At 49.0% G+C, this 24,494-nt stretch overlaps 1 protein-coding gene across 3 annotated transcripts in view; it reads right to left on the bottom strand.

The window, feature by feature from the left end:
* TMOD1 (tropomodulin 1) overlaps positions 1 to 24,494 on the bottom strand; it is a 38,318-nt gene that overhangs the window by 9,696 nt on the left and 4,128 nt on the right. For 2 of the 3 annotated variants that reach the window (XM_062604439.1, XM_062604437.1), the window contains exons 1-4: positions 20,587 to 20,699; positions 8,601 to 8,764; positions 6,575 to 6,731; positions 3,176 to 3,295 (exon numbers count right to left, since the gene is read on the bottom strand). In XM_062604439.1, coding sequence (XP_062460423.1) covers positions 3,176 to 3,295; positions 6,575 to 6,731; positions 8,601 to 8,720 — 397 coding nt within the window. In that variant the 5' untranslated portion in view covers positions 8,721 to 8,764; positions 20,587 to 20,699. Of the gene's footprint in view, positions 1 to 3,175; positions 3,296 to 6,574; positions 6,732 to 8,600; positions 8,765 to 20,586; positions 20,700 to 24,494 lie in introns of those variants that run through there. The other variant, XM_062604438.1, reaches the window with a different exon arrangement.

Below are 24,494 nucleotides of genomic sequence, written 5' to 3'. Positions count from 1 at the left end.
GCTCCTCTTATGCTTGGCTGGCATCAGTCTATCACCATTTCCTCAATGCTTGGCCAAGAAGGGCCAAGAGTTGCAGGAGAAGGCTATTCTTGAAGCTCATAACATGAATGACATCTGGTATGGTGTCAGCTCGCTGTAACTCCAGGTCTGGGTTGCACAAGCAGAACAGTCTGCAGCAAAGGATGTGAACAAACACCACCATCCATTCCCTAGCACATCCCTGACTGGATTTCACAGAGCCCAGCAGCCTCTATCTCAAAGTCTGAGTGAGGCTGGGCACTTTGGGTTTGCTGTTTGTGTTTTAGCTGGACCTCTTCTCTGCCATGTACTCAGAGATAAAGCTTTCAGGAGTGCAAAACAGCCCACAGAAATCATTTGCAGGCTCAGCATTTTGGGGACACACATATGCCCCAAACACAGCTTACTCTGACAACAGAATCTCTCCACCAGACAGGACTGTGAACAGAGGGAAGGATCTGCTGCTATGACCATGCAGGGTTTTGTGGGCTAGAGCTTGTGCTGGTAGACAAAAGAGACCTGCTGTTTGAAAGCCTGGTGCTTGCTGTGTATTATCCAAAAGAGCTCGGGGAGAATTTCTGCCTCCTCCAGCTGACCAAAGACCCAGGAGACCTTCCAGGTCCTGATGGGAGCCACCCACAAGACCTATCCGACTGGCCTTGCCAAAGAAGGGATCCAATACATCATGGCTGACAATGAGCCCTGCTAAATGGGCAGGAGCAAAACGAGCTCCTATAAGTGAGCCTTGCTAAACAGGCAGAAGCAACACTGCCACTGTCAATATTGAGGTTTCAGCACAGCTTATATCTCATCAGTTCTCCTGCTGCCACTTCAAGTGCATTCTCCCAACAACTGTAGAACAAGGTGCCCCAAAACAGCATTTCTTTGTGAAAATAAGTGCTGCACAGATAAGGAGTTTAGAAAGGCAGATTTTATAGGACAGGGCTTCACAGGGCTCTAGAAGTACAGAGCAAAACCCAGAGATGCAGTGCGTGGCCAGGGTACGTATGTTGGATGCCTTAATGCAGAAATGCATTTCTAAGGTGGAATATGCTGTTATTATGTAGAAGATGTCTAGTTGGGGTGGTTACTCTACAGGCTATCTTACAGACTCCTGGCAAGGAGGATACTGCTAGGGAGTATGGAAGTCTGAAGGAAATGGAACTGGAAGAAGAACCAGTAGCACTGAAATACTCATTGACTGCTACACCAGGAGGGATGCGTGAGCTCAGTAAAGCACCAGGAGGTTGTGCTGGTCTCAGCTGGGACAGAGTTAATTTTCTCCCTATCAGCTGGTACAGTGCTGTGCTTTGGCATTAGTCTGAGAGTAATGCTGAACCACAACAGTGGTGTTCACATGCTCCTTTGGCTAAGACATATACAATCCCAGTCACAGAGCTAAGTCCACGCTACTGGCTTTGGCAAGATACCAGTACTGTCATCTCTGAAGTGGCAGAGCAAAGAGGCTTGCAGGAGGTCACCTCCATTCAGACAACAGTGCCAGAAAAGCAGCAATGGGACACTGCTTGAACCTGCCTAGCATGGAGGTGTAAGCCCCTCAGGTAGGTAGGGGCCGTGCCCATCCTCACCTCATTGAGCCTCCTGGTGGAGAGCTCACTGTCAGGGCTTGAATGGGGCACCTGAAATTGCTGTGCCACCATCTCCAGCTTGCTGTGCATTTCAACCTGCTTCTCAGTCATCAAGTGTACCAACCTTTCAATGCTGGATTCTCCTACCTGTGAACTAACACTCACAAATCTGACTGACCGCACAAATCGCAATAAAACCATGGCTTTACAATGAGCTGGAAAAGCTTCTTAACAAATCACATCCCTGAGCATCCATTGCAGGTCAACTCTAACCTGGCAGCTCTTATAATAGGTTACACAAGAAATCCACATTCTCACTGGGTCTGCTTGATTGTTTCCCAGAGATTTGGCTCGAAAAAAGCTATGCTCCTGAAGGTGGTAGGCTGCAATTTGCAAGATTCAGTCAGCAAAAGAGATTAAAAAGCACACTCTGTTCCCTTGATAAATGCCTGGTTGATGAGGGGAAGGCTGTGGACACTGTCTGTTTGGACTTTAGTAACGCATTTGACACTGTCTCCCACAGCATTCTCCTGGGGAAATTGGCTGCTCATGGCTTGGATAGGAGGACCGTGGAGACAGTGTTCTCACAGGAGAATGGATAATTGGTACATAAACTCTGAATAATCCTGAAAGACACAGCAAGGCCGTGAGAGGCCCAAGGAAGCTTAAGCAAGCAAGATAAGAAGAAGCTAGAATTCACTGATGTAATGAGAACTGTGGACTGTTGGCAAGCTTTCGAGGTCAAGTTCCCACACCTGTGCTTAACCAATTATATGCTAGTTGCAAAGGGTCTTCAGGACATGTATCCAATCATAATATGCCAAATCACTGTAAGTGCATGTAAGAAATAGTATTTAAGGGGTTAAGGCTTTGTAATAAATGGCTTTTGTCTGATCATATTGATCTCTGACTGAGTCCATGTGTTTTCTGCGGCAGAGGACTCTTTCCAAACTTTACTGGTTGGAAAGTGGTTGGATGGCCTGTCTGAAGAAGACTCACGGGGGGCCTTATAGCTCTCTACAACTGCCTGAAAGGAGGTTGTAGTGAGGTGGGGATCAGTCTCTTCTCCCAGGTAACAAGTGATAGAACAAGAGGTAACAGCCTCAAGCTGTACCAGGGGAGGTTTAGATTGGATATTGGGAAACATTTCTTCACAGAGAGGTTGCTCAGGCACTGGAACAGGCTGCCCAGGGAAGTGGTGGAGTCACTGTCCCTGGAAGGGTTCAAAAACCATGTAGATGAGGCCCTCAGTGACATGGTTTAGTGGTGGTCTCGGCAGTGCTGGGGTAATGGCTGGACTGGATGACATTAAAGGTCTTTTCCAACCTAGTTGATTCTACGATTCTTCTCTCTCCTCAGCTTTGGTCTATGCTGCTGATTAAATTACAAGAGCTGAGAGTACTTTAAACACACGCTTCTCTTTTTTTTAACAAATAAATAAATCCTGTCCAAACTTGCCAGCATTCAGATTAATGGCAAAATGTTCAATGGCTCATTTACCATGAAAGAACAAACAAAAAGAAACTAGTAGTCAAAAAAACTTTTTGACTCATGTGAAACTATTTTACCAGCAATGTCACAGAGCTCTGCATCAGAGGCATTAGCAAGGGCTTCCTCCAGTTCCGGCTCCAGGGTCACACTTTCCAAAACAGGATCCATCGGCTTCTGCTTGGGGATCCAAGCTTTTCCTATAAACGCAAAACAAGGTCACTCTCAGTATAGCTACAGCACCTGTCTTACAATTAGCTGTGCAGATGCATTTCTGTGGGTGAGATCTGCACAGTGGAAAGGACGGGGGGCACAAAGACCTAGAGAAAAACTGGAGCAGACGCTGAATCCCTTCCCATTAGGCTGGCCTGAGTCGTGCTGAGGTGTGAGCAAGGAGGCACATGCCAGACACCTCCAGCCATGGAGCTAGACTCTTTCACCAGCACAGAGGCTGCACCTACAAAAGCCTGGCAGTCCGTCTGTAGAGGACAATGATGGCTCAACACACAGCAGTCAGAAAGCCACACACAGCCCGACCCTGGACTTCACCTCCTTGAAGGCTGCATGAAAGGGATGGAGATTTGCCAGCTCTCACATGGACCAGAGAGGCCAGGGGCCTGGGGCCAGCACTGTGCAGCATCGGTCCTGCCAGGGAGACAGCTCCTGCTGCTAACTCCATGGAGACTGGGCAGATGATACATCATTCAGAAGAGGGTGGAAAGGAGGTAGTGGAGTATGTCTGGCAGCAGGCAGGGATGGCAGCCCGGCAAGCACACGGGGTACAAAGAGAAGCAGGTTTCGGGCAGCTCATTGAGCTCAACATTAGGACAAGGAGGGGAGAGAGACACAGAGGGCATGTCAGATGGAGACCTCCATGCTCTATCTCCCAGAACAGTAACAGGTCAGAGTTGCAAAGCAATAGGTACAGCTTTTAACATAAAGCTGCTTGTTTGAGGCCCTTTTCTATGAAGGCCTGCCCATCTGGATAAGGGGCTGTGCAGCAAGTGGCACAGTTCCAGTCCAGCTCTGAATGCCGTGGGCTCCTGTCAGACGCCATGCCCAGGATGATCACCAGGCAAGCCACAACGCTTTCTCTGCCAAAGCTGGCTGCATCCCAAGGAGTTGTGGGGCAGCGGGAGTGGTTCGCAGCACTGCATGCAATGCTCCCAGCTCTCACTGCTCACAGTGCCAGCGGGTGGGCAGCTCTATTTGTGAAGGTCTGAGATTTAACAGCGGGGCACCTACCTGCGCCTGTCCGTGCTGCCACTGAAGAACACACAGGATGAAGCTTGTGGTGTTTCATACCACCACAGCAGGGAGCAGTCTGTTGGGTAAACCCATCGCTGCTGCAGGGTGGGAGGAGGGATCCCAGAGCAGTCCCCTCCCCTGAGATAATCCAGGATCACTGCAGAGAGATAGCGAGCGCAAAGCTCTCAGCCTGGCATACCAGCCAGGACTATTTTTGTCACCTTCTGAAACCAGAGTCAGCAGCACCAAAGGGGAGAAAAAAAGATCCTGCTGCTCAGGGATGTGCAGAAACAGAAGGGGCTAAATTTAGCCTCAAGGAAGAGGAAACTGTGCTTCAGGCTCCCCTGCTTTGAAATAGAGGCTGCTATAAACAGCCATCTCCTGCCTGCGCACTACCGCCCTGATGAAGAGGGCAGCAATCTGCCTCCTGGGACATAGCTGCTCTAACAAAAATAGGCAGTGTCATATGTGCCTGCACTGCCAGGCACCTTCTTGGTACCCTGCCTGTGAAGGGCTGTTACCCTCAGCTCTGCCTTGGTGTGGGGACCCAGAACCACTGTCCCACTGGACATGTGGCTCAGCAAACTGCACACCATCTGGTCAGTTCAGCAGGGAACAGGAAAAACAGGGCAGCTTAATTCTGCCATCACACAGCAACTCCTCTTGACATTTCAGCGCCATTGAAACTTACGGGGTTTAGTTGTAGAAAGTTTCATATCTCAGTCATGCTTCATTATGAGTTTGAACTTTAAATTAATAGGTGCATTCAAACACAGAATTATATATCATATTGCAGCGTGTATGCACGTGCCAACTCCTACCCTGTCCAGCAGCATGGCCAGGGAGAGCACCTCCCATGGCAAGCTAGTAAATCACCCTTTGAACTGCAAATGCGGTGACTTATTTCCACAGCTGTGAACATATAATTTGCTACCTCTGTTTCACAGTCACTGTAAGTAATGTCTTCACTCAACTGTGTGTTACAAGTAAAATATATTTAATGTGTTTGAGATCACATCAGATTGAAATATGATTAGCTCAGACCAGGAGCTGGAGGCTGAAAATGCCTGAAATACCTTCACCTCCTGCTGAGTGCTGCTATTACCTGCTGGGCTAGGGTATGCTTGAAGTCGCTAAATCACTCTTCCTGATGGCACTCAATTTACTCTTTTCAATTACTTCTTTCAAGGAAAGAGCTTTTCTTTTTTTCTTTCTTATTCTTGCCTTTTTTTCCTACAATTACTACCTCCAGTTTTATTAAATGGACAGATTTAACACAAGCTCTTTCACAGCAAGCTATGTGGATCAGTAAGGAGGCAGCTTTGAGAAACACCACAACTTGGAAGCATGCTCACATGCTTAAATTTTCATGCACCTCTTTTTGACATGAGGCAACTAGTAGTGAGAGCAGCATGCAACCAAACCTGCCACAGGGAGATCATGGTACAAGGGGAGACAACACCAGAAAAAGGCTGCTGAGAAGCTCCTGGAACCCAGAGGCAAGGATTAGACTGAACCGTGTCTCACATCAGATGATATTCAGAGGGCTAACAGGAGCAGGAAAGTCCTTTGGATAATACAACATGTCCCAGGAGAACAGAAAAAGATGCCAGAAGAAGAGATAAGAGACGAGGCAGAGCAAACCATTTTCTCAAAAGCCCCAGGACCACAGAGTAGAGGTGCAGGGTATGGTGCAGGGAGACAGAAACATGCAAACTGCAGAAGACTTGGAAATGGGGCTGGGGTTGTCAAGAGGTGATGAAGACTAGATAGGAGCTGTTGGGATCATCACAGCTGAGGGGAGCTGTGGGGTTTCTCTATAACAAGATGAAGTTCAGAACGTAAGGATGGGGGATGAAAGGCAGTGCTGGAAGACAGAGTGCAGCCTCCAGAGCTCACAGGGCAGAGGAGGAACAAGAGAGGACAGAAGACGATGTCTGCCCCAGAGCTTGACACAGCTGCAGTGGGATGGGGACGGAAAGAGGCTGCACAGTGGTACAGCCTTTGTCCATCACTTACCAGATGGTACCCAAATTAGCAAGCACATCAACCTCTTGGACACACCCGAGTTTATCAGTCAACATGGGCTGGAGCTAGACAGCAGATCCACCACCCCAGTGGTGTCAAAATGAAGTCGTGCTTAGCAATGCTGCTCAGGCACAGCCCTTTTGTTGTGCACGCATTGTCCCTTCATCACAACACACGGAGTTTGGTGCAAAGGATGACCATACCTCTCTTTTCACCCGTGAAAGGAACCAAGTCTTCTCTGTCTTTAACATCCTTTGCTTGCTTTTCTAGGTGGGCCATGAGTTCCTCCCTTTTGAACGGGCCAGTTGGCGGCTTTTGTGTCTGATCCCGCTGCCTGAGCCCTGCTGGCAGCAGTGCGTTCTGGGCAGAGAGGGGAGAAACACAGGTTATCTCTTCAGGCCTCATCCATCAAACCCTCTCCCCTCTCCAATTTCCTTGTCCTTCTGCAGAAGGTTATCCTGATCTAACCAATTCCCACATAATTTAAGACATGTAATGCTCCTTCCCCCCCTACCATTTCCAATTCTGGCTCCACTGCAAGATCTCCATGCTGCCAAGTGGGTGTTTCTCCACAACAGCAGCTTTCTCTGGGAGCTCTCAGTCATCACCTCCTGCTATTCCTAGCCTCTTCCCCACCCTCACCATTTCTGCTGCCTCTTCACAACAGCTACAGCATCAGAACCAAGCTGCTGCACTCAAGTGGTCTTCTCCCTGTACGTGCATGCCAAAGGGCCCACATGCCCCATGTGTCCAAACAAAAAAACAGTTCAGGGAAAGCCATTGTCTTTCACAGAGCAAAGCAGAGAGCTGAGGTGGTCTCCTCTCCTTCATGTCCATCACAAAACTACAGAGAAGGTCACTCCATTCAGAATAAAACCCCTGCAAACCTCAGCCCTTCTGCAGACTGCCTCATTATTCAGTCACATTAGACTCCATGGGAAGTTGCCTTGTGCTTGATACATGCAGCACGTAAGCACCTGCTTATGTGTAAATATAGAACAGCCTTAATGCAGTAAGACTATTCCCAGATTTGGCACTAAGCATGTTCTTTAAAGCTTTGCTGGATAGAAATCAACATTTACTTTTTAAGACATCCAAGGTGATTTTGAACACCACACTGATCTTTCCATGTCTGCCTAATAAAAGTAACTCATTATAATTAAAATTTTTATCAGTGAAAACCCTGAGAAGGACAGTGACTAATAGGAAGCAATTAGGCTTGCGCAACCTTAGGAAGCAAGAGAGAAGAACTGCGCTAATGCACAAGGAAGGAGGTGTAGGAAACAGCTTGCTTCCTCAGGCTTCATGCTGCGAGGGATGAGCATGCGATATCTGTGCTTTAACTCCTGTACTCAGGCTACACCTGCAGTGGCAGATGTTTTTACCTTTATGCACCCTTCGCTGCACACTGCCTGACTCTGCGTCTTCCGAGTCAGCTGTAACCAGCCCATCAGCCCGTGCATACACTTAGTCCCAGGAGCCAGCCTGCTCCTCTTAATTATTTTCCTGTGTTGCAATTAAAAATACTGATGATGCAACCACCACTGCCCATCATTTCCCCCAGGAACACTAACTGCTTGTGGCAGGAACAATCTCTCACTTGGCAGTGCCCAGCCTCATCATCTAACGTTGCCGTAATACAGGGGCCTGCCAGTTGGCTCTGTGCATCCCCTGCTGGGGCCACAGGACTGCTGCCTCCAAACAACTTTCATTGCTTGGCATCAGCATGCCCAGTGTTTGCATATGTGTAGCTCTTGCTAATATTGGGAGATTGCTAAAAAGCAGTTGCCCCTTTTCGCAAAGCTTGGGATTTGGATTTCTGCCTAAATGGAGAAAAATACAGAGTGTTTGAAGTTTGCTATGAAAATAACCTCCAAACAATCCACAAATCCCAAAACATTCCTTCCAAGGTGGCCTGATCAGAAGCAAGAGATCCTGTTCCTGCAGGTTTACCATGCTGCACCAGTACTGGCTTACACTGGTGCTATAAACCACAGCAGAGCATGCAAACTGGGGCAAGGGCAGAGGAGTATCACAGAAACAAAGTCCTAAGTGTAGCCTGTGCTTGTGATAGCAAAACTGCTGCTCACCTGTGGCCAGTCTCCTCCATCCTTGCACTGAGTACAGACTCTGCACAGGATCCCACTTAGATACAGATTACTAGTTCAGCCCATTCCCCTACAAATACAGAGATGTGTCACCTAGAAATCCCATGTAAAAATTACTTACATCAGGATCCAGCTCTTCCAGTTCATCCTCTAACTTCCTGAGCTCCTCCTCTGTCAGAGCTCCAAGGATCTTGTCTTCATCCAGGTCTCGATATTTTTCTAGCTCCTTTCTGTAAGACATCTTAGAGGAGTCTCGTGAATCTCACTTTTGTGCTGAAAGAGGACCTGAAAAGAACACAAGAAGCATAACACTGAGTACATGAAAGACGACACGGTGGCCCATCTGGCTGGGGAATGCCAAATACCACAGAGTTGCAGAAGATTTATGTCTAAAGCGTGGCTGACTTCAAAGCCAGGATTGCTCAGACTCCCTCGTCCATATCCTACATGCAAGTAACAGCCCATGCTCCTGAGAGTGGCACAACTTCACTAGCACATTGTCCCATCACAGGCTTACAGGGCAGCACTGAGGAAGCACTTTGTACAGGACCCTGGCTACAGATGTCAAATGATACCAGATATTAACAAAGTGTCCTGGGCATTTATTTCCTTGAAAGACAATAAATGAGAAACCATAGACTGCAGCTCTCACGCCCTTACAAGCCCCCAGTAACACCTCTCTGCACATGGCACTACAGATAACATAGTCACCAGATGGGAAAACAGATCTGTGGCATCACTGAGTACCTCTGAGCCCTGCAAGCCTCCACAAGGCTGCAGTGCAGCACTCCTCTTCATGTTTTAAGGCCAGAAGGAGATCAAGAAGTATTATCCACTTGTGTTCAGGAAGCTGCCAGTTGAACGTGCTGTTTAGTGACCCACCTTCCCCAGGAGAACACGTGTTTGTGCTGCTGTAAGCTAAGCAGCTGACCCGAGCGTTACTGCACACCTAAACCAACCCTTCGAGACGAGTAGGAGGAGTAATGTACTAGCTGACCTATCTGGATGAGCCCTTCTGACCCAGGGGTTCATCCCATGTCTCCTACTATAAAATGCCATACGCAATCACACACACGTAACTGACCTCTGCCAGCTCTAAAAGACTGTAGTAGACCTACAAAGGTCAGTGTGTTTAAAATATGCAAATGAGTTAAACATACACTCATTACAACACACAAAAACATGTTCAAGTCTGCTTTTTTGCTGAAATTTCCATAGAACAGTTGGCACATATAGGGGTCTTTGGCTCCATTTTTGCAGAGGGTATTGAACTCTGGGTAATTTAAACTGGCTTTTCCTACAGGTTAAAGAAGTCCTGTTATTCACTCAAGTGGCATTTACATTAAAATAACAGCAACACCTGCTCATTTTCTCAAGGAGCCAAACTGAGTTTCAATAAATGGCCTCTTTTCAGCTTCTGCAGTGTCAGGGCCATACCCCAAGTCACATCTCTCCAGCTTTGCCCATACTCTTTAGGGCAGATCATGTTTTCATGATCGCTCTTCATTAGCGGAGAAGTCTCTTTATGCCACTTACAGCGCAGCTGCTGGTCCAGATAGGAGAATTATCTTTAGCTTGGTCACAAAAGGGCACACTAACACACACATGGCTTGCCAGCAAGCCCTTAAATTTAGAGCTCTCATCTGGTCAGACCTTTGGTGTCCCACTGGTGTGATGGCAATTCTTGCATCACTCGCATTCCTACCACTCACCACTTAGGAGGTGGAGTGCCAGGAAACGGTGCCTCCTGGATGGGAGGAACAGCCCCCAAGGCTCCTGCAGGGGGTAAAAAACAGCTTTTTGTGGACGGTTTACTCCATACAGTCAACCTGCAGGCACCAGGGTCAAGGGTAGCAGAGGGTGAAGGAGGAAGCAGGAGCAATGGTGGGTCTGGACAAGCAAGGCAGTGGGGACTCCAGCACTCCTGCGCTTTACCAATCCCTGCAGCAGTCAGTGCAAGGCACCTCGAGCTGTGAAACGGATGCGCAGCAGCCATGCAACCCTGCATGGGTCAGGCTAGGAGCCACGTCCAGCAGCTCAGCCCAGCAGGGCTGCCCTTCTGGTTGGCATAGAGAAAAGCAGAGCCTTTATCACAATCACACAGCGAGGCCAGGCCAGGTTAGATGGGGCTTTGAGCAACACGGGCGAGTGGAAGGTGTCCCTGCCAATGGCAGGTGGGTTGGAACTGGATGATCTTAAGGTCCTTTCCAATCCAAACCATTCTATGATTCTATGAAGAACAAACACTTGTCATTACAGCAATTTATTATTCTGATGTGAGAGAGCCTAGAAAAGCAGCCTGGACCTGGATCTGGAGATGTGCCATCCCACTGCAACCTTAGCTTAAAGCACACAAACCACTACTAGCCTGTATTTCATATTCAAGTCTTAGTTTTGACTCCCTTGTTGTAGAAGCAGCCAGAGCTAAGAGCAGGCAGGACAGCAGTGGATAACCCACCCTGTGCTGATAAATTCCCTGTAATGACTTAAAATACCCACAGCTGCCATGCACATGGCAACCTCCATCTTGGTGACGTGTGGACAACCACTCCTGAGGAAGTCCCAGCCCCTTTCTAGCCATGGTGGCTCAACTGGGACGGAGCTCAGCAGCGCTGACCTTGTCGCCTCCTGCCAGAAGGACGGAGACTGTCAGCACTGAGAGGCGAAAGGCGGGACAGACATCGGACATCAGTGCGCACAGGGAACGCTTCTGGAAAGCGCTTCGGGTTTCAAAGCATCCTGCAGAGATATGAAGCCGGGGCTGCATATAGCAAAGGCCCTGAGGGGTGAGGACAGGTGCAGAGCCTGCTGAAGCATGGCCCAAATCCCCATGGGGAGAGTTCTGTTCCCTATGTACCCCAAGCAGAGCTGCTGGGATGGGACAGGGTTCTCAGCCTCACTGGTGCAGCCACACAGTGCCAACAACCCCAGAGCTGCCGCAGCAAGAACATCATGACATGGTGCAGGGTACTGGGTACCGCTCCATGCCACTGGACCAACCCTGCTGGCTGCAGCCTCCAGCATCAGCACGTTCACTTGCGCCCCCTTATCTCCACATCCCTGGCCTCTCCTACCCTCTCATGCTAAGGAGTGCTGGGAGAAAACACAAAATAGCCCATCTTTCATGTGAAAGTTTTATTCCTCTTCTACTTTTTGTCAGCAAAATAGTCCAGAGTCTTTATCTTGGAAATGTGTCACAATGAGGACAATCAGCCATTGGAATAATCACCACAGGGATGTGGTGGATTACTCATTGTTGAGTGCTTCTAAGATTTAGCGGGAAAGGGTACTGGGCTATCTTGTCCGGCCTGTGCTTTTGCCAAGAAAGCTTCAACTAGATAATCCTTGAGGTCCCTTCCAACTTGGTATTCTGCTATTCTATGATCTGCTGTAAACGGACAGAGGTCTTTGTACTGACGGAAATAATAAAGCAGGTAAATTCTGCCTAAGCATAACTATTTTCACTTATACAACGTGCTGGAACAGCCACTGCCACAAACAGCTCTTCCTGACCCCTGCTAGGGTTGAGACATTGTTTAACACAGGTCTCCCCACACCTGCACTCCAAAGCAACCCAAAACCTCCAGCACAACTCAGTATCATATCCAAATGTGAAAGCCAGGACATCCACGAAAGAGTTAACCCTAAGTCACCACAAATCTGTTCCATCAAGTCTACTATCAATGCCTTCCTAAGCAGCTTGTATTTCTTGGTATTTTCATTAAACCTACCACTACACTTTTAATTCAATCAATAAAGGAAGCATCACACCAAAATATATATGTAGCGTACAGGAGCTGCACAGGACTGATGTTATTACAACTTTAACTCCTCCAAAAATTGAAATTTATATTGACTACAAAGACAGCAAGGTATTGGATCTCATTGTCCAAAGTATTCATCAGACACATGAGAAGACAGCCCAGACACTTGCACTTGGTGAGACTGAAGAGCACACAAGTTGGTACACATGAAGACCAATAAAAAGGTTCAAGGAGGAAAATTAAATCATGTGGGAGATGAACATACACCACAGGTCATCTACACTGGAGACTGCTCCTATCATGAATATAGGAAGACAAAATAAATCAATGGCAAAAAAAGGACAACATTTGGGATTATGATGGGGATGGGACAGTTTCTTTCTGAAGGATCCAAACCCACTGAACAAATGAGTGTTGCAGGACATGTGAAAATGAAAAGCATCCCATATAACACTGGAAATACTCCTTTCACTGCTCTACAGCTGTACAGCCCCCTACAGCACTACGCCTTTCTGGGACACTGAGAGTAGCACCGACCCCCCTGCAGGGAACCAGTGGAGACCTGGGAAGGTGATCCACATGGGATCAGAGTGTCCTATCCACAGCATAAAGCAGGCACAGGGGCATGGTCATAGAATCATGGAATGGTTTGGTCTGGAAGAGACCTTCAAAGCTCATCTACTCCAAGTCCCCTGCAACGAGCAGGGACATCTTCAATTAGAACAGGTTGCCCAGAACCACATCCAGCCTGGCCTTGAATGTCCCCACCACCTCTCTGGGCAGCCTGTGACAGTGTTTCACCACCCTCTTTGTAAGGAATCTTTCCTCACGTCCATGCTTACGGTTCTCAGGTGTGCACGCAGGGAGGGCCAGCACAGGGCAGCAGAGGGCTCAGGCTGCAGGAGGCTGCCGAGCTGCACAGGTATCGCCAAGTGAGGACATGGGCAGGATCATCCCCCAGGGCTCTGGTAACCCCAGGGAAAAGAACAAACAAGAAAGCAGAACTGGGTAAAGCAACAGGAACAGCAGCAAGCAAGACAGAGTCCAAGAAAACACAAAGGTGTCACAGAGGAAACCTGAAGGCTGATTTCCCCTGGGTGCTGCATAATGTGGTGATGGTGGGCTCACACATGTTCCTGCTGGGAAGTCCAGCCTCAACCTGCACAACCTCCCATGTGCACCAGCACGGAAACTACAGAAAGCCCTTTGCATACATGAAGAGGGAGGAAGAGCAACGAATCTCAGCCAAGATACAGGGCTCTTTGGCAATAAATTCTGTTATCAGTCCAAGCCAATCCCCAATTTCAGTGTTTTGCAGCAGGCTTCAGCATCAGGAGGGCTTGGCGCATCCCAAGACACCAGCCACACTGAATCGCCAGCAAATGGCATAAAGGACAGGAACTCTGTGTACTCTGCCCCCAGTGAAAGCCACAGCAAAAGAAATGCACATCCCCAGCCTCAGCCAACCCTCAAATCCACTGGGAAACTTTTTAAGTGCTTTGAATTTGGAAAGCAAGCTGAGGGCTTGGTGTCTCAGACAAGGAGGCAGCCAAGTGGTGTCACCAGCACAGGTATCGATGATTCTTCTGCCAAGTCTGAAGACAAAAGGGCATTCAGGATGGAAGCTGTCCTTCAGCAGCCTCAGATACAGAAGTTAACCTTGTGAGAACATCCTGGATCAAGAAGAGTTCCTACTTGACTCATGCAGGGTTTTGATTTATGAGATTTATGTATGAGATTTTTTTCATAGCTGAAGTATAAATCTCAGTCAAAGTTCAGAGCTATTATTTTACAGGATGAAAATAACAAAACTAATTTCTATCAACCTATCCACAGTTGCACAAGGTCTTTTTATTTTTTTTTTAATTTTACTTCCAAGACAAACACCAGGGCTTTTTTTGGGAAACTACACATCCCTCAAGTGACCATCTCCTATTAGCTCAAGAGAAGTTAAGTACTTTCTGTGCATACACTTAGACCACAGTGAATCACCCAGGTGTAAATCCAAGACACATGCTGTGTGGGTAAGAGGAGCAAATCAGCTGCAGCTGGTTTCTTGAACGAAGACTGTATTTTCACATGGCCTCTCAGTCCTCTGATAAACCTCAGAGCCATGGGCTAACTCCAATAAAATCTGATGCAGGACTCAAACCCTGACTTCTTGTCAAGGGGCACGTGTGCAAAGGGTCCATCAGCAGAGGTGTGATGTGGAGCAAGCCTAAGCATCTCCTTTGACAGCGAATGGAGGGAGCTGGGCCATTTGCAGGGAGCTGTACAGGCAGGGAGTACAAGAGGCACCTGCGGAAGGGAGATTCACTGCAAGTGTTAGTGCTGGGGCAGATACAGTGGGGATGTAGGGATGAAGGACATTAATACACCAAAAAGTGAGTCTCTGGTGGTTCTGCTGCTCATGGGACAACTTGCAAACCCTGGGCTCGCACCCCAGCATATTTGGGTGCTGGTGTGCAAGAGTCTGAGCTCTCCACAGCTGCCCTGCTGTTTGAGTCACTGGGCACTCCAACATCCCCAGCTCCCAGGAGTTCCAAGAAGGGACCAACAAACTACAGCCAGATCCAATGACAACAGAGGGAAAACTGTGCATTGGCTCCTTCTGCGACCACATCTAAACGTGTGAGTCTACGCCAATTCTGCAAAACCCAGTAGGAAACCAGAGCAGGGTACAGGAAGACCTAAATCTGTCCCCAGTGTCATCACACAGCCTTACCCATCCAAAGGCTTAACTGCTGGGTGCTTCTTACTGCTAGTTCCCCTGGTCACAAGGAAAGCGAATGCAGGTGTGCTGGTACAGGAATGCTCCCCTCCCAGCGCACAGGCACAAGCATCACACTGGAGCCAGTGGTCCCTTCTCTGAAGACACAACCAGAACCCAGCAGCAGGTGACCATGTGCCCCATACCTGCAGTACAGGTATTCAGAAGTTTACCCCACTGCAAAGGAACACACTTTGCTCTTGCTGAATGTCAAGTCTTCGGCTTGAAGAAATGAAGATAAATAGCTAAACACAGTCCTTTTAGGGGAATTGTCTCCTGCTCATTTTTTGTAGATTATTTGTTAGGCTGATCTCATTTTCTCAGCCAGAGAGGAAATCGTCTTTTTAACAAGCCATAAACACAGACCAGGCTGCAGTGTCAAGCACCACTAGTCTACTTGCACTCTGCATCACCACCTTGAACGTACGAGATGTTGAAATGTCTTGTTAAAGCCACAAGAGACATCCTACAGACGCTGCACTGGATTCGCAGTCCGAGCTGCACTAGAAAGCATATAGACAGGAGGTCCACAGAGGGCATGCCCCTCTGCTTAGCACCACTGAAGTCCAGTTTGATGCCCCCCAGAAGAAGACAGGTCTTGACAAAGCTGAAGAGGCTCCAGTGCAGGGCTGTCAGGATGGGCAAGGAGGCAGGGACACAGAAGTTGCAAGGAGAAATGGAGGCAACTGGCCTTCTTCAGCCTGAAGAGGAATGCAGTGGGATCTAATTGCAGTCATCTACTGCCTAAAGGGAAAGGATTTTGAGTGAAGACAGAACCAGTCTCACCTCAGAGGTGCACCAGGGAAAGGAATGGGCAATGGGAGCAAGTTGTGGCAAGAGGAAAACTGCCTTCTGCGAGAGTGGTGTAACCGTGGTATAGGGCCACAGAGGTGGTGGAATCTCCATCCTTCGTATTTGATACTCAACTGAGCAAGGCACCAGGCAACCTGACCTAGCTCTGGGGCTGGGTCAGGTTCTCCTCCTGCTCAGAGGAGAGCACTGGACCACAAACTTCCAGAGGTCCCTTACCCATCTAAACTTCCTGTGATGTGGTCCCAGAAGAATGCACAGGTCTGTCCAACTGGCAGGCTCCTCCTCTGAATGCCCGGAGGTGATTTCACAGGATGGGAACTGGCTTCAAGCTGATCCCTGCATTTCTCAAACACTTGGTTTCTGCACTCACTTCACTTACCCAGCTGAAGCAAAGTCCTCACTGCTGTGATTCAAGTTTGAATCCCGATTCTAGCTCAACACAAGGGGGTTTAACTGCCTTCCTGTGAAGCAAACTGTTGTTAAACCATCATGAGCTCAGACACGGTTGAAAGTCACCTTGGCTAAGCCCCTTGCTCTTGCAGCATGAGAGTGAGTTGCTCAACTTCCAGACCACAATAGTACCTTGCTCTGCAGTTTTCTCATACTGAGAAGCCCTTGTGCAGCTTGCGGAATAGACAAGCATCAATACAACAGAGCACAGGAGGTGGCTGATGTCCCCATCCCCTGCTCAGCTAGCAGTGCCCATCAGGCGTACCTTTGTACCTCAGCCTTTCCCCTGCAGAGCTCAGCAGTGCCAGCACATTCATGCCCTGGATGAGAAGAGTGGACAGAAAAAAGAATGCTCCAAACAATGAGAAGCTCTGGCATCAGATGGAGAAAACAGAGCTCGGCACTCATCCTCATTGCACCAGGCAAGCCGGCCATCAACTAGAAAGACTGAGGCCGTCTCAGCTCCTTGCAAGAGGCTCCTGCCTAGTAAATTCTAACAGGGAATCCGCTGTCCCTTCAGGAAACTCGGGACTTTTCCAAGGTAGATCTGGATTTACTCTGGTTTGTTAAAAACCTCACAACCAGCAACTAAGACACAGTGGAATTTCTATTTGAAAAGAAACATCTCAAAGGAGACATCTTGGATGTATCAAAGCACACTGTGACTTCTGCCTCTCTAGATGACATCAGCCATGCAAAACACATAATGCTATCCGGAGTCACTGTCGCCACCGAAGCCTAAAACAATGAAGATCAATTATGCTGTGGACAGCACTTACTGATACTGCAGCTTCATTCCCACGCCAGTGCGGACATTCCCATCCTTGCACTTGGCAGTCCCACAGCAAACAGGTTGTTCTCTGAGGTCACGCATGCAGTAGGGAAAGCTCCCTGTGCTTGAATAAAGTGGCTTGGCACTGCCTTGGCAGGGATTGGACTAAATGGTCTCCAGAGGTCCCTTCCAACCCTAATGATTCTGTGACCTCTCCCTTCACCCTCTGAGGCCAAGGGAAGTCTTACACTGGTTGCACTCTCTTGGCCCTCCTATCCTCAACACCCCTGCAGCCTGCAAGTCACACAACTCAATGCTACTCTTACCACATGGTCTACCTTATCAGGGTCATCCAGAAAATCACCTGGATGTCTGATGACCAAGCCACACATAATGGTGTCAAACCCTGCACAATCACAAACACAAGCCATCCCAGCTGTACCTTCTGTTTAGGAATGCGTGCATACTTTTAAGGGACACATTGTAAACACACTTACGGGTTCTCCTATTCGGGGTGAGGTTCTCTGATGCAGCTGGCATGTACTTATTCGATTAACTACTAATCCCTACGAAAGGCGTGTGGGTACACTTGAGTCATTAGTGACACCAGTTCCTGCTCTGTAACTGATCCCTTCCACTTGGAAACTTCACAGCCAGCCTTCTCTGAAAAGGGATCTTTGGGTTCCTTTCCTGAACTTCTGTTACTCCTCAGATGGACTCCTGCCTCTTTGGCACACTCCAGCTGAAGGGAGCAGCTGAACCTAAGGATGCCATGTGAACACAGGAGCGGAAAGGCTTCTGTCTTGCACTGAGCAGGCACTTGGACACTTCCACAGGCGATGGCAATGTCCTGTAGATCAAAGGCCCTGACAGACAGCCCGAAGCAAAGCACTATGAGCTGTTCGTAACACACCTACATCTGCATATTCCTGATCCCACCTCACTGCTAGTGTGGCTGAGGCAGGGGAATTGCAAGTGAAATGCTCCCTCAAGGTGCCACTAATAAACCCTAGATAATGTTGATGCTTAATGAACACTGGAACAAAACAAGTACTGTTCCAGCAGCAATGAGTATGTGGTGTATACTGAGCACCAAATCTGAATGAGACATTTTACAGAGGTGGGACCTTTACTCAGCCCTCCAAGGCTTGAAGAAACAAAGATACCACCTCCAGCTATGACAGCTAATAAACAGCACAGTGCTGGGATGGGACAGAGCTCTGGGAAGGCATTCCTCCTTTTCCACACTTCTCCCACCACATCTGCTACCCACTGCTGCCATCTGGACTGGCACTGGACTGGCCAGCTGGACTGGCCCCCCTGTGGTCTGACCCAGGACAGCCTCTGATATGTGTTTATCTCATTCACCAAGAACAAGTAGGAAGAACTCCCTCCCAGGAAGGCGATGCAGCTCTGAGACAGGGCACTGGGGAAATGGGGTTTCCACCTCTGTGGGTTTCTACACATAGGCCATATGAAGCCACAACCTCCATGGGTGAGGAGAGATCTACTGTGAGCTGCGGATGGACCAGAGAACCACTGAGCCACCAGCAGTGATGCGGTTCTGTGACAAAACACATGTGGCCGCTTAGGAACATGGAGCTACGGAACACAATATCGCCTGTTTCTTCCAAGAGTCAAAGTAAACTTTGACTACAAGGCCCTGCCTTGAATAAAGAGGTGAAGACAGATTCTTCCTCATTCACAATTCACAAATGGTCATCAACTACAGAGGAAAAAAGTCAGAAAGCAGATCCCAGCCTCCTCCCCTTGGGCTTTCACAACAACTCCACCTGCTTGGAAAACAGTGAAGCAGCAAACAGGAAAGTAAAAATAATTCATCTGCAAACATCACGTTCAGCAGCACATCACTCTGCGGGGTGCAGTTACACACCAGGCAACGGGACAGATGCTTCGCACAAAGGGATCTTTCAGGATCTCCTGAAAAGGTAAATCAAACTATCCTTATGGTGAATGAAAGTAAAACATGAGCAAAGGAAATCAGGAATGAGAGAGCCTATCTTCACATCTGTTTGATCTTCCAAAATCAACAAGCAGGAGGGGAGAAAGCAATATATGCCTAATATTGTGCAAAACCATGTTTGTTATCTGGAGAAAAGCCAGCAGACTCTCCTATGGAGAAAACAACAAGATGAGCCAGGCTGCAAAACAAAGCAATGCTGAAAGGGAAAAAGTAGCAGTAGTACAAAAAGAGAGCCCTGCCAGGACAAAAACAGAGACCTTGAAATGAGCAGCAGTGAGCATACAACGCAGCATGCCTGTCAGAATGCCCGAATACATGTACACTAGGGTACAATAGGTAGAAAGTGTGCAAGAGCCAACAGTGCAGGCTCTTCTACACCACTACTAAAGGCATTGGGCTCCGAGCACCACGGTGCTGGCAAGACAGTGCTTGGCTTTAACGTTGTGTCCCAGCTCGTCTTTCCAAGCTGACAAAAGATGAAGGGCTCCCTATCATAACCTGAAGCAGGGCTGGCTGGCTCAGAAGGTTGTTCACTATTTTTAACTCTATCAGGCAGGGTGAGAGAAGGTGGCCACCTCTCGGCACAGATCTTGCCTCTTTGATGAGAAGTGAGGAATTCATTCCCACGTGAGCTGGCGAGTCACACACTAAGAAGGGATTTTATACAGACCTAAAAATAGCTGCAGCCACGTGCTGAGCACCCTTCTGGCTCAAAGCCCAATTCTCAAGGAAAAGATGTAAAGCAACAAGAGACAGGACCTCTGCCTAGGGGTCCAGAGCAGGGGGCAGTGGGCAACGGGTTCTGCCCCACAGACCGTGCAGGACGGCTTCAGAAGCAGAAGCCAGCAGATGAGTACATCAGGATGGCTCGTGAGTGAGGGCACACACTGCGTCCAGCAGAGCGAAGGAAAGTTATCTTTGAGATAGGCAGCACCCTCCAAAGCAAGTCAGTGACTAACTCAAGATAGAGCGAGCTCAACCCATGGAAAACACACTACAAGGACTCAAGGAATCTTTTCCCCTCGGCGCTAATGTCCACTTTTCCCGTACAAAAGCAGCGCAGCTTTCTACTGATCCATGCCCTGGAAAACTACTTCCCACCAGGGCTCACAGGGTTACAAACGCAACAGCAACCAAACGCAACTACTGGCGCCCTCCGCAACACACTCCGGGCCGCCCCGCACCTCCCGGCGCTGCCCGCGGTCCCCCCGACCCGCTCCGCCGCGGATACAAGTGATCGCGTCCCGGCGGGGTACCGGAGGCTGCACCGGGGCACAGCCGCAACGGCGGCTCCGAGCACCCCGGCGCAACGCAGCGATCCGACGCTGCGGGCACGGCCACCCGCAGGCAGGCAGACAGACAGACAGACAGACACATAGCTAGACGGATGGACAAGCAGGCAGGGCAGCCGGGCACCATGCGAGCTGTGCGAGCCGGTCGCTCGCAGTGCGAAGGCGGCCCGTGTTTATGTCGAGCCGGTACAGTCCGGTACCGGCCAAATAACTGTGCCCAGGTAAGAGCTGGGTCGGACCCGCCACCCCTCCGCCCGCTTACCGCACCCGTGAGCCGAGCCGAGCCCGGGCGGCGCGTCCTGCCCGTGCCGGCTGCGCCGCTGCTGGGGGCGGGGGGGCGGCCGCGGCCCCAGCCCCGTCCCGGCCGTCACTCAGCGGGGCCCGGCCCCACCGTCCCTCCCGGCCGCCGACAGCTGTGCCCGTCTCGGCCCCCGCCGCGGGCGCTGACCCCACGCCTGCACAGCGCGCTCGGAGCCACCGGCGCGGGGCGCGCAGGGGACCCCGCACGGCGCAGGCAGCGCTAGCTTCCAGAGGGTCTGCCTTGCTGTTAGCGGAGCTAACGCAGCCGCCTGCCCCTTGTCCCACAGCAACTTCTGCGGAGCGCCGAGCCAGGTGCCTCTGCAAAGCGCCTTAAGGCGTGCACGCCTCGGTGCGCGGGGACACAGGCTGTTGCGAGCACCCTGAGGCTCCTTCCTCGCACCACTGGGGTCTCGGGGCTCAGCCACCCCAAGCCCAGCCACCCGCGCTGCTGGGGCACTGGGGCTGCATGGGCACAGATGCCATCGGTATCAATGCACCTACTAATTCCACATCTTACTTTACTCCTGTCAATTTGCCCCATGCGTCCAGTGACAGCCACCTGCTAGAGCAACTCCAAGCCTGCCATCAGCCTCCCAGCCTCATGGTGTCAACAGTTTTAACAATGTTGATGCTAAATCTCCCGTCCCCTCTTTGAGTCACCATAAAGCCTCCTGAATTTGTCCTATATTCTTTTTTTAATAACTCTCCCATAAAGTGTCAGTCCCAAGCTTCTCCTTCTCTCTGCTGCCAGTTCTCCACCAGCAGCCGCATGCCAATAGCAGAGAGGGCCCCAGGCCTGTCAGTCCACATGAACACTTCTCACTTCCCACACCCAGTAATGCCCTTCATCTGAAATGGCCCCCGTCTCCATGAGATGGTACCTGGCTTTTTTTTTCCACAGCTTGCCATACCGCTGATGTGCTTGGCACTGAGATTCCTTGTCCATGGTGTCTGGAGCACAATGTGGTTAACACTGGAAATACTACTCACAGCTGGGCCAAATGAAGGATACAAATGGGAACCCTGCCGAGCACCGGATTCGGTGCATGCCTGGCAGATATAAGCAGGATTATGGCCCTGGACACTGGCATCATCCCAGCTTCCAGCAGCAGTGAAAAAGGGCACTTGGAGCCACCCAATTCACCCATTGACTGGCACAAATGTCTAAGTCACTTAAGGCTGAAGAAGCTCAATGGATACCAGATCAGACAAACCCAGATGCCACTATCTACACTACCTGCTTGCCAACTGTCTTTCTCAAGGATGTGGAAGCTGTGACCAGCTCTGGAAGAGTTCCACCAGCACCACCAAGCTTCCCTACATGCCCATGTTGGCACTGCTCTCTGAGGTATGCACAAGACACTTCATTTTTATCCCATCTGTCTGCTGATCAGGTCTAGCTTTGTGGTCACCAGAATCTCATCCAAGGTGAGTGCTGCACTCCCCTTAGGATGCACTGAGCCTGTCTCCATTAGGCAAGACATTAACCCAGGTTCTCAGCGCATTTGTTTTCAGTGTAAGTATTAGTGATGCTTCTTTTCTAGCTGCCTACTGTAACACATGGTAGTTATCAATGCTGCAAGTAACACACATCGCAGCCCTGCTCACAAGACACTTAGTATTGCTAACTCCAACTACACCTAAGCCTCTCTTCAAAACAGCTCTCAAGACACCCTTGAGAGTGCATCAGCTCAGCACACTGGAAACACATCTGCTCAGGTCAGAAGCCTCTCCTGCCCATGCCATGTTCTAACCTCACAGAGCAGGACAACTTCTGTTGAAGACTTCCAGTCTGAAAATGCCGCAATGAACAAATGAACACAGAAGGAAGCTTTCAGTCATTATGAACATTTAAAGTAAGGGGGCTTTACTGCATGATTCTTTTTGACTTCCCTTGTCTAACACAGTCACACGACAATCTAGGGTCTTGAAGTTTTGTCTGATGCACAGCAACTGTGAGAACAAAGGACACATATACAATAGAGGTTTGCAACAAAAGTCTACTAAAATTGGAAAAGAGTAGTCCAGGAGTGGAAACGTTGGAGATAGGAACTCATTTTGGGATGGAAAAGAGCATTCTTGCATTTCTCCAGAGGTCCCTTCCAACCACAACAATTCTGTGATTCTGTGTTCTCTGACAGAGTTCTTCAAAATGATGCAGCATAAAAACACTGGAGATGAAAACAGGTAAACTTGAACTTTTTAAACCTAACAAATACAGCTGAGACAGAATAAACAGAGAAGAGATGGTTTGAAAGAGCCTATTCTTCACAGCCTTGGGAATGTAAGAGATCTTTTTCAACTATGTCAGTGTTGTCTGTTTCCCCTAGGTAACAAATGGTCATTTTCCAGTTTATAAAATTCACGGTGATCCACAAGACACATCTAACAATGCTGCCTTCTCTTCTTCCATCTTGGATGGGGTTCCAAGAATTACAGATTCCATCTCCATATCCAAGGGAGGATTAGGTGGGTTTCTACAGATACATCCTACCTGGTTTTGCCATTTATAATGAAACTGGAGTTCCAGTGAATTTCCAGGCAACTCAAACCCTTAGGTGTCCTATTTTCCCTACATAAAAATGCAGATTCTTTATCAGTGAAAACTTGAAAGTGTTCCCCTCCTTAGCCTTCTCCTACCCAGAATCATTTAAGACAGGTTTTCTAGAATTTCATTGTTCTTGCTTTCATTTGGACTCTCTAAAATTAATCCACGTTTCTTGTATGACAGCACCCAGAACTGCATGCAGGGTTCCTGGGGAGGCCCTTCTAATAGCTGTTGAAATAGAAAGATCACATGAAGCCGTTAACTCAGACACTGGAGGCATCCCTGGTGAGGTGCCATGCATTAGTGACAGCAGAGAAACCATTCACAACCAACCCCAAACACCTTAAAACTGAAGTTAAAAACCACACAGCATTCTGTGTGAATTCACAACTTGCACAGAGCAGGCAGATCTAATGCCTCCTAGCACTGCTAATTATGCTAACCATGGATCACGAACCTCAACAAACTCAAAAGTGTTCAATACTGGCGTACAGCCAACACTTTCTGCACTTTTTTCAAAGCCAGAGGACAAAATATACTCAAACAGCCCTAGCAGGTAACAAGTCTATCAGAAACTTACAGGCTGGTCAGCCAGGTGAGAAACTAACATTAAAAGCAGGTGTAAAAGCATAGCTCTGCAACTAAAATCCCAGGTGGTGTTAAGGAGACAGTAGCTAAATGTGCTGGTTTTGGCTGAAACAGTTTATTAACAATATCCTAGCCAGAACCAGGACAGTCAGTAACTAGCAGCACAGCACCTGCAGTGAAATGCACTAGTAACGGAGCTGGTTAGTACAGGGGTGGTAGGGGGTAGTGGGTGTGAGGACAGGGAGACAATGCAGCCTCTGGATACAGCATGTGAACTGAATGCAGCCTTGTGTTACTAAGTTGGGGTTGGATGTATGCTCAATTTGTGCATAAAATGAGTCACCACATGGAGATGGTGCACTGTTTTACCCCCACACAAAGCTGCCTACGTGAACTCCAGTACTGAGTTGCGCAAATGCCTGAGACTGTATGAATATTGTCTTTGCTTCTCACTGGGGCTTTTTAGGCTCTGGAGCAGCCACGGACAACCAAGGGGAGGGTGAGGCATACTTCAGAAGGAGGAGACAAGCTCAAAAACCACCCTGAACATCTGTGAGGGTCTTTCCCCTAATACTGCAGGTGTAGGGTCCCAAAGCCTGTTCCCAGATTACTTCATCCTAATGACCTGCACTATTCAGATCTTCAGGCTCTGAAGCAGTCCTACACAGAAGAAAGCTTCTGCATGGAAATTTATCCTACAGCAGTTCATCATCACATTGACTCCTTCCCCTTCA

The sequence above is a fragment of the Pezoporus occidentalis genome, unplaced genomic scaffold (assembly GCF_034315485.1).
Source record: "Pezoporus occidentalis ecotype Australia unplaced genomic scaffold, CSIRO_AGI_Poc_V1 ctg86, whole genome shotgun sequence".
Lineage (NCBI taxonomy): Eukaryota > Metazoa > Chordata > Aves > Psittaciformes > Psittacidae > Pezoporus > Pezoporus occidentalis.
This window is presented reverse-complemented; position numbering and strand designations above follow the sequence as displayed.